Source organism: Lissotriton helveticus, chromosome 3_2 (genome assembly GCF_964261635.1).
Source record: "Lissotriton helveticus chromosome 3_2, aLisHel1.1, whole genome shotgun sequence".
Classification (NCBI taxonomy): Eukaryota; Metazoa; Chordata; class Amphibia; order Caudata; family Salamandridae; genus Lissotriton; species Lissotriton helveticus.
The window spans coordinates 323686766-323697484 of NC_136062.1; the positions used below are offsets into that span (position 1 = coordinate 323686766).

Here is a 10719-nt window from a genome sequence, read left to right on the forward strand (position 1 = left end):
AGTACATTGCCTTCTAGGAGATGTAGTGTTTCTATAACTATGAATAAGCATGCGCTCACAGTTCCCTGCATGTGCAGGGTTGAGGGATAAAACACCAGAAATGCCTGAAGGTGCCACATATGTCTAGGGCAGTGCTAGGCTGAACCTTGCAAGAGCACTCTCTCAGGAATGGCAGGGTGCAGAATCTTGCATGCGTGCCGTAAACTAATCAGATCACGGCTTCATCTTGGGATCTATAAAATATCCAGGTGACCCAGTGGTTTCTCATTACTTCCACAAACAGGTCTGCAGGTTATTATATCCTCTCGTCCCGTGAAGTATTTGTAGGGAGAAGGGGACGGCGAATTTAGCGCTGAAACCCAACAAGCATGGAATGCTGCCCTTTCCAGTTTCACTTAAGAATTGTCCGTGCGCCAGAGTGCGGTGTGTGCCAGGAAAAGAAACCCCGAAACATAATCCATCGCTACTTTACAAAGGGCACTGCTGCAGCTGAGCTTGATGCTTGCACTATATAAATGCATCGTTATGCTTAGAAGGTGATTATGTGGATGAAGGAAATAATGAAATACAACGCCCGCCGCTGTGTGAAATGTTTAATTCAAAGGGATGTATGAATGTGTGTATGTGGGAATTGTGTGGTTCAAACCTAGACATGTTCTAATCATCTGTAGGCACTTCTGTTGGTGCCAGGTTCCATGTGTTTTAGGAAGGCTCTCTCATCCCCTCCATCCATCTCCTCGACCCTCATCCATTGAAGAGGGTTTGTTCTCCGGGCCCCCGAGGGGCTCTCCTCACAGCACGTCATGCTGCTGCCAGCCCCATCTTCCCTCAAGATACCCCCTCCCACTGCACCGGGACCGAGGGGTCTGGGGATCAGACTCCCGGGTCTCACCTTGCACTCTCGGCTCTGTTTCCTAAAAAACTTGCTGCGCTGATCCGGCACCACCTGTGGCATGTTTGTTTCCAGGAGGGAGGGGGCCCTGGAGAGATGATGCAGGCCCGGGAACCCTGCCATGCTGCTCTCTGCCCGAGTCACAGGAAACATATCTAATGTAAATAAAAGTATAGCGTTCCATGAGTGGTGTGCATGCGCAGTAAGGGTGAAAAAAAACAGCGATCTCAGAGGGATGGTGAGGGCATTATTGCCGCCATGCTTCCGCTTGCGGGTAACGAGCCGTGTGAATCACGACTTAAACAAGAGACTAGAGGGATAGATCAGGCAAAAAAGAGTGTAAATCTACTCAGCCAATCAGAGGAGAAGACAAGCATTTACAAATGCAATAGGACTCGTATTTACGCAAGCCCTATTGAATTGTAAACAAAACTGCGATCGTGCAAGAGGCAGGAACGGGAGTGAGTGGGGGGGTGTGGTGGGCAGAGAAGTGACAGACTGCGGGAGGGAATGGGGGAGGCAAGGGAACAGAACTGTTTTAAAAGTAAAGGGGCCGATAGCCATGGAGGGACAAAAATGACATCATGGCTGTCAGGAGGCGGGACTAACTTGCCGAGCACCAATCAGAATGCAACCTTTACAAATTCAGCCAATTGAAAAGATAGCCAGAAAGTGGGCGGAGCTTCCCCCACCATACTGTATACAGCATCTCTCGACGAGACAGCGCATGCACAGTCTGGTCCGAGACCTAAAAGGATGTGAGGTTAGATTCACTGTGTGTGGCTGCCATTATATTGGTATTCAAAAGGTAAACGTATATCACAGTGTCGAAAATTCCTTTATTTATTTATGTTGTTTATTTAGTGCTGACTTTATAGATGCGTTTATTTATGTATTCAATAACAGTATGTATAAATCTCATATTTTAATCTATGTATGGTGATCCAAGTGAGCTACGAGTCTAGTAAAGTCGATTCACTTTTTGTAGAATCCAGTGACTTGTCTGTTTGGAAGCATGGAGCATTTGACACCATCTTAAAACAATTTTAAAACGGAATAACGTGGGCGGGTTGGTTGTAGCATGCATCCACTAATTGTGACACTTTTTTTACAGGAGAAAAATGAGGACGTTGCATTTCAGATGGATATTACAGATAAACCTGGAAATGAACAAGTATCCAGAAATGGACTCAACAATCAAATTACCAACGAAAAAGAAATTGGTTTTAGTGACGAGAAAATTGCATACATTAACAAGGGCTTTGATAAAGAATCCTATTTCTAAATGAGGACAATTTTAAAATGAACAATATTTAAGGATCACAAATATATACGACCTGTTGTTTAACTTCTATTTGTAGTTCAAAACGTGGAAGCCTGCATCTGCCAGCAAAGAGAACTTAAATTAGTAGCAGGTCACCTCAACTTGAGACAGAAATGGAAAAAGCCCTCTTTCTCAATAATTGGGTCAAATCGTAAAGAACTGAAGGTGTCTTGTGTATTGTTTAGATTGTGTGACAAGTGCCTTGAGGCGGTAATGAGTGGTTAAAAGAACAAAAAAGTATAAAACAGTATATCATAGCATTTATAAACCTATACTTAAAGTGGAAGATATGTATTGTTACATAAATGATTATTAGGGAAGATGTTTGACTAAAACGTCGTACAATTTTATAGAATGTAAATACACACAATTGCTAGGAGATGGTTAGCTTGAAATTTTTCACTTGTCCATTTGTTATTTTTGGTGAGTTGTGCAATATATATTTACAGTATTTAAGCAAGAGTGCACCAGAATACATTAAAAAAAATACATTTATAAACATAAAATGTGTAAGTGGTCATTATTTGAATATTTTTGTAGCATACAAAGCACAAAGTCTCGCTGAAGTAAAATAATTTTCCTCCTAACTGCAAAGAGACTGCCTAAGTTTATGGCAGAGACATTGTTCTAGAACAGATCAGAAGAGTCCAACTAGGTAACGGGGATACATGAAAACAGAGAGTTCATGGAACATGACAGCAGTAGACAAATTGTTACTGAATGAGACCCCAACTGGCATATTTTCAAACTTTTCATACAGCACATCACAGTAAGCCACCTTGCTGCACTGCAAGAAAGGGAAATGCAGGAATGCACTGCATTTAACATTATACATCACACGGGTGCCTGCACTGTAGGCAAGTTTGTTTTTTGTGCAGAAAGGTGCACCTTCCTGCACAAAACCACTTCTCAGAGGCATTTTCTTCTCCCTAAGATTGCTGATATTTGTCCTTGTTGCACCTCCTTTGATGAGGCTTAGCAGTGTGACACATTCCCAGGTACACCAGTGATGGTAAATCTGGGAATGTGTCTAAATCCATGGATGGATGAGTGGGAACACCCACGCTCCACTGACGAATGACTGCGCAGGGCAGTGATTTGCTCTGTGTTGCGTTACTCCAGATTTATCAAGTCATGCAGGGCCATGCAAAGTGGGCTTGCGTGGCTTGATAAATCTTACTTTAGTGTTGTGTTGCTCTTGCAAGAGCGACACAACACATTGATAAATATGCCCCCAATTGTCCTACTTCACCTAGGTGCAGCACAATGGGAAGGATTTACTACGGACAAAAGCTGATCAAACAAAGTGATGATTTTGTCAAGGCAGACCTGAGACTCTCTTGAACTACTGTGAGCAAAGTGGTAGTAAAGTTAGTACAAAGGAAAGACAGGAAAAAACAACAAATGCAGCCAAAATGGAGGCTAACGCTACTGATGACAGGCTGTGCATGTAGATGCATGAAAACAAGAAATCAATATCAAATTGGGCCTCAAGGCAAGGTACGCAGTAATAGGAAAGATAGTTCTCACAACCAGAACCAGAGCAGGGTTTGTTGCCAATACAGCCACCAGAGAAAGGTGACGCTGAGACCCCACTTAGAATTGGTAAAGAACCTGGGGAATTGGATGTATCTCATCAGGTTCCACTGTTTTTTTTGGCATCCTCAACTCCATATGCACCTGGAGATGGCATATTCTTGGATCTGCCAGAGCCCCCAAGAAAACGTACAGGGCTGCAGTGTTTCTGAATTACTCATAATCTTGATGGGCCCGGGATGCAAACCAATAGTAGAAATATGAATACTCAATACTATTGGTGAGGCAGTAGCACATTATTGATACTGATAGAGCGCGCGAGGTCACCCAGCCAATGATTCCGCCGTTTCCGGCTTCAGGGCCCATATACTTTCAATTCACACTATTCATTGACCAGGCGACTTCACGGGCTGCTATCAATTGTGTGTGTTCCCTACTTGTTATGACTCAGTGTACCCGACTTACCATCCACCGACACGGGTACCTATGACTTCAATGGATCAGGGGCCTAGCTGTAAAAGGAAAGGCAACAAATGCAAATTTCAAATAACATTCAATATTGTTTAAATGACCACGGACAACTGGAAGTTTTAAAATGTTTATCTAAAGTTCGTTATCATCAAGCATTAGATACACAAGAATGAAGCAATCAATAACCAAGATAATATAAATGATATAACTATAGAGAAATAACGACAGGGTAACCATTCAAATGTAATATGGAATGCAAATGGGAAAAATACTAAAATCTCAGAAATATTTAAGCCTGGACAGACTATGCATGGGTTACTATAGGAAGGCCTATAAAGAGTAACACGCTAAACTTAAAGTAAAGGGACCTTTAAACAGTCTAGGTAAGGAGGTTCTAGACCATATCAGAAAATGACAAACAGCAATGCAAAATATAATCTCTAAAAGATTGAGAGACATGGGAACATATCATGAAAAATATGCAAATGACTTTCGTTCAATAGTTTGCGGTAAAAGCATGGAAAATCAACATATGCAAAGGTGTCACTTTATTAGAGCAAAAGGTAGAAATATAGAAAGGTGCAAGTTTAAAGAACTTAGAGCAGTATTTACCTAGACTGGTGTGGAAACCAAACCCTGGCCACGGGTCAGTTAAGGACAGGAAACCCTCAAGGAAGGATACCCCTCAAAGGACAGCAGGTGCAGAATGGACACCCCGAACAGGACAGGATACCCTCAGATTAGGAATCAGGACAGGACCTCAGGACAGGACAGCAAACCCTCAGGACAGGACCGCTCAGGACAGGACCGCACCCGCAGTTTGGAAGCAACGCCTGCGTTCCACCCTCTCTGCAGCTATCGATCAAGACCCCGATTGGGTCAACGAACTCCCAGCAAAGTGCTTTGCCAGCACTTTAAGGTTCAGTAAAACCTTAGTCTATGGTCAATTTCGGACAGAGTGCTCCGCAGCTCTCTGTATCTTCAGTCACCTATTGAGTACGATGGGTCAGTGACAGGTCAGCTAAACCAGACAAGTCGGACAATTCCCTAGGTAAACCCAGGGTAGATATACTCTTTTGGGACGGTGTACCACCCCCCAATGTTGCAAAGTGTCAGAATCCCTCAATTTGGATTGGTCCTAAAGTAGGATTTGGGTAACACACCAATCAGAACACGCTAATTTGAGCCTATATTAGCATACTTGGGTACCGCCTAGAGAGATTGGGGTTCTCATGAGAAACTGTGCAGAAATACGAGTGAAAATTAACATTGTAACACATGAGGAGCAACATTCGCCGTTCTCGTAGCGCAGAGGTGGCTTTCCCAGGCGCATCTTGACTGTGGCTGCCAGCTGGCTGAGTTCCACTGTCCAAAGTGGCCACCTTTCAATGCTCCCTGGTCATGCGCAGAAGAGACCGTCAATATGGCTCCCAATCAGTTTGGACCCCCATTCCCCGCGGTACATGAAAAGTAAGCGAGAACAAATTAATACACAGAAATAACGTTATGAAATCACATTCACAGGGTTGTACTTTCAACTTATCATCACAACATATACTTATGCAGTCTAAATGTTAGCTACATGGAAACAGGCACAAGAGCAGTGGCACGAGCAGTACCACATGATGGGCACAGCTATGTATTACGCATGCGCATAATTTTCCCTCCAACTCTGCAGACGCGTCAGGACACGTGAGTGTGGCTGACGCATGCGCAGTAACTAAATACAAGCGTCAGCCATTTTAAGTGACTCGAGTAAATTATTTTATTAAAACATATAGGCAAGCGTCTTAATCTTTATTTAAACTAAATATAAACGTTAGTAAGACTTACACTTATTACTTTGTTACACATAAACGAGGTTCTTGACTTCAGCAAGTCGCAAAATATGCGAAGCTTTGCTTCATCAATCCCCTCTTTGATGATATTTACTATCATCACAAATTAAATGGAACCAGATGCCAACTTTCTTTCACACTTTATACAATTCTATCTCTTCCAGCAAGCGTTCCAATTTCTCTCTTTCAGTTTTGGTAGGGTGAGAAGTCTTCACCTTTTTGTATATCTGATCATTCACTTCTTCCAATTCAATCTCATCCACACTTCGTTTCACCCCTCTGGCATTCACTTCATGCTTTCCGGTGCGCTTGCGGCATTTGCAGCAGACAAATATGAAAAATAGGATGAGACCTATAATTCCAATTGGCATCAGTACTTTGAGCAATAAGCCTTTACCTATACTAGCGAACCAATGACCTATATTTGAGAGACCATCTACCAGTCTCTTCCAGGCACTATCAACCTCGAGTGGTCTGAGTTCCTTTGCCAAATTAGTAATATTTTTCACATATCTTTTGATCTGTACACTTTTATCCGGAATATAAGTGCAACAATGTTGCGCCTTCAACATCCGGCAGACTCCGCCCTCTTTCGCTAATAAGGTGTCAAGAGCAAGTCGATTCTGCAAAACCATTGATCTGATCGCAACCATTTCGGTATTGACCAGCAGAAATCCATGAGCTGTCTCAGTAGACAATACATCCACTATAGTAGACAATTTACAAATTCTGTGAGTGTTCAGAACCACTCCCACTCCAGGTATCAGTGCACTGAAAATACTACCCATTATTTCACCTATGCTTTCTCTTTTACTACGCACTAAGCCATTAGTATTTTCACTGCTTCCAGCGCCTCCATTCACATGGTATATTTTCGGGAAGACAATGCCAAAATAGCAACTTCCATACCAGTGATCCGGCAATTTGAAATAAGCCTTGTCCCCACAAATATAATGAATTCCAGGAAACACAGGCTCTGACCCATTTTTGAAACCCCAACCTCCAATTACCTTGTAATTATGTTCGCATTCACTGGAACCAATGAAAATGTTATTATAATAGCTAGTCTTCTCGCGGTGAAGACATAGCTTGCCTTTCTTTTCAAAATCCAGCAACAGAGCAGGACCCGCCCCACCAGTTGAGGTGCCTTCCATGTTCTCTGCCCACTTTGGCTTTTTCTGACTTTCGTCATTAGCCTTCTTTTGTATTTTAATTCTCCTTTTCTCTGCCATGTTTAGGAACATCTTTTCCTGCTCATGCAAAGAACAAGTCAAGTTATCTCTGTGTGCGTCCGCTATGTCAATGTTACCTATAGTCAGGAAATAATCTCCCATGTATCGTATTGCGTCACTTTTGGTATGTACAGGATTCAAGTTCCCACGTATAGGAAGTTCAGAAAAGATCACGTCATTGTTAGAGTAATAGTACTGTAACGGTCCTCTTTTGTAAAATAAGCTAGCTAAAATGCTACAGGAAATTCCGTATGTCAGTGGCAAGTGATGGTATGTCACGCCTTCAGCCACAGAAGTAGGTAGCTTCATGCAGACATAGCAATCTTCAATTTCCATAGTCTCTACATAGTGTATTAACAAGTTTGCGAAAACATTTAAGCGTGTCCTGTTTTTGATTCTATGATAATGTAGTTCCTCATCTGATGCTTCTAAGTCTCGTTTTGTTTGTCTCAGTGCTCTTTCATGTATAGCTAAACTCTGTGTTGTCAGCTCTTCACTGTCAGTATTTACAATTTCAGTAGGGACAATGTTAGTATCTTTACTCACAGCAAAGGGTATAAAGATTGTTAGTCCTATCCAGAGTAATATCAGGACAACTACACTACAGACACATACCTTGCAGCAAGTTTTGCAACAGCTGCGACTAGGTCTACCACTCACGGTTGAATCAGACATTATGGCTCAGAAATAGTTTTTCGACCCCTCTTTGTGACCTTACACGAGTATCTTACTTTGTGTAAATTCACGGTGGCTCTTCTTCCTCTTCGTCAGAGTACTCAGGGACGGGCTCTCCGTCGCTTACGTCAGTGATGTCGAGATCTTCAAGCTCTTCTAACACAAGTGTCCATTCAGGTGACTTGTACTTTTTGTTTTGTCTCTTTATTCGATCACTCCTTCTTTTGGAAGAGTCTTCTGGTTGTTCTGCTATACGAGCACTTCTCCTTTCTTCTGCACGTTTTTCTTCTACTGTTTTTATTCTCAATCTCAATTTCTTTATGTATTTAGGCTCAAGATGCTTTCTTTTCTTAAGTCTCTTGGTTGGTACTTGGACTTCGTTTCCTTCTCTTGCCCTTTTATTCTCATTAGCTTGTGGCAATTCTGCTTCAGTTTCTTCTTCTTCTATCTGACTAATTCCAGGGCCAGTATCTGTTTCTTCTACCTGGGTACTAATCTGGCCTTGTTCAGGTATACCGTGTGTTTGCTCTTCAAGTGTCTCTGATTCTATTTCCTGAACACTTTCTCCTAATCCTATCTTATCCTGTTCAAGCTCTTCGATCTCTTGATTTTCTTCTGCTCGAACTATTACACTATGTCTAGTCTGTCCCTTCCCGATATCAGGTGTCAGTGGTGGAGTATCAATCACTTGTTCTGTATTCCTCTCTTGTTCAAGATCCTTCACTTGTTCAGTATCGGGCACTTGTTCAGTCTTATTCACTTGTTCTGTATCAATCACGTGCTCTGTCCCTGTCTGACCTTCTCCTTCCTCAGTTTTGATGTGAATCTCAAGATTCTGAGGCTCTTCGCCTATGCCTTGCTTTTCCTGACTAGTCCACTCTCTACCTTCCCAAAGTCTTTCATTTGTTCGAATAGGGTCTTCAGTGAGGTCAATCAATGGAATCCACTCTTCTGGCCATATGCTTGGCAGCTCGTCTTCAGCTACTTCTGGCTCAGCTTCTTGGACCCCTTCAGCAGGCTGGACTCCTGGTAGTTCGTTGTCAACTATTCTTGGGCCAACGTCTGCTGATTCTGCAGCTTGACTGGTACTGGGCTGTACGCTGTCAGCTACTTCTGGTCTGGCTCCTGCAGAGTCCTCTGCTGGACGTCCTTCAGCTTCAGGCACTTCGTCTGGTGGTACCTTCTGGGTGTGGCTGGCGTGTATCCAACGCGGAACCCCAGCACACTTGACTGCTGTGGTAGTAACCAGAATCACCTGACGTTTTTCTCCCCACCTTGGCTCCAAGCAGGTCTTCCGAGTGTGCTTCTTTATCTTCACCCAGTCCCCCGGGACCAGTTTGTGGAGAGGAGTCGTTGGATTGAGGATGGCGTCTTCTCCGATCTGGCGAGAGATAGAACGCACTTGGTCACCCAATCTCTTGCAGTATTCAAGTACCAAATCATCAGTAATATTCAACAGTTTGCTTCCTGGTACCCATGCTTGTCTCATTATTCTTCCCATCATTATTTCATGGGGACTTAGGCCTGTTTTGCGATCAGGAATACTTCTGAGTCCCATTAGGACCAAGGGCAGGGCCTTCACCCAGTTCAATTTAGTTGCATCACACAGTTTTGCTAGTCTGTTTTTGATAGTTCCATTTATTTGTTCCACCACTCCAGAAGCCTCTGGACGGTAGGCACAGTGTAGCTTTTGTGCAATTCCAAAGGCCTTACAGAGTTCATCGATGACGTCATTATGAAAATGTGAGCCTTGATCTGATTCAATAGTGACTGGCACCCCGAATCTAGGTATCAGTTCTTTTAATAAACATTTAGCTACCGTTTTTGCGTCATTTTTGGGAGTGGGGAAAGCTTCCACCCATTTTGAAAATAAACAGACCATGACAAGGACATATCGTTTCCCTTCACAATGGGGCATGGTGATGAAATCAACCTGTATCCTTACAAAGGGACCCCCGGACCTCCCAATTTTCCCCAGTTCCACTACAGTCTTCTTCCCTGGGTTCATCTTTTGACATGACAGGCACCTCTGGCAGAGGGACTCTGCTACTTTCCTGAACTTCTTACTGTACCAAGTCTGTTGGAACACTAGAATCATGGCGTCCCTACCAATGTGTGATCCTTCATGTATCAACCTCGCCATTGCGCTAAGTAGGTGTCTAGGTAACACAGGCATACCAGTTGGACCTATAATGACACCATCCACACGTCTTGGTCTACATCCATCTTCCTTCCACTTCTCTCTTTCTTGCCAAGGTGCCGCCTGCTGCCACTCTTTCACCTCATCCCATGTAGGCACTTCCTCAAACACCTGAAGTTGGCAGCTGGTTCCTGGCCCCCCTCGTTTCGGATTTACGATATACCGATCTCTAGCGCACCATTGGGCCACTCGATCAGCATAATCGTTTCCCAGTGATACCTTGTCCATGCTCTTCTTATGAGCAGCACATTTTACCACTGCCAGTTCCTTTGGTAACTGGATTGCCTCTAAAAGGTCTTGAATAACTTTTCCATTTCGAATAGGAGTACCCGATGAAGTCAGGAACTCCCTCTGCAGCCACAACTGGCCAAAGTCATGCACAACCCCATAACAGTACTGACTGTCAGTATACACTGTTATGCGTATGTTCTTCCCAATTTGGCAAGCTTTTATCATAGCAATCAATTCGGCTACTTGTGCAGACTTGATGTGATATAAATAACCTGCTTCCTCAATTTTCTCGAAGGACACTACTGCATAGGCAGCACTCA

The 10719-nt window shown here is 43.3% G+C and overlaps 1 protein-coding gene across 2 annotated transcripts in view; it reads left to right on the forward strand.

The window, feature by feature from the left end:
- Nucleotides 1–2722, forward strand: part of LOC144825992 (sodium-coupled monocarboxylate transporter 2-like) — a 219457-nt gene extending 216735 nt beyond the window's left edge. For both annotated transcript variants that reach the window (XM_078684210.1, XM_078684211.1), the window contains exon 15: nt 2007–2722. In XM_078684210.1, coding sequence (XP_078540336.1) covers nt 2007–2177 — 171 coding nt within the window. In that variant the 3' untranslated portion in view covers nt 2178–2722. The remainder of the gene's footprint in view (nt 1–2006) is intronic.
- The last annotated feature ends 7997 nt before the right edge of the window (nt 2723–10719 follow it).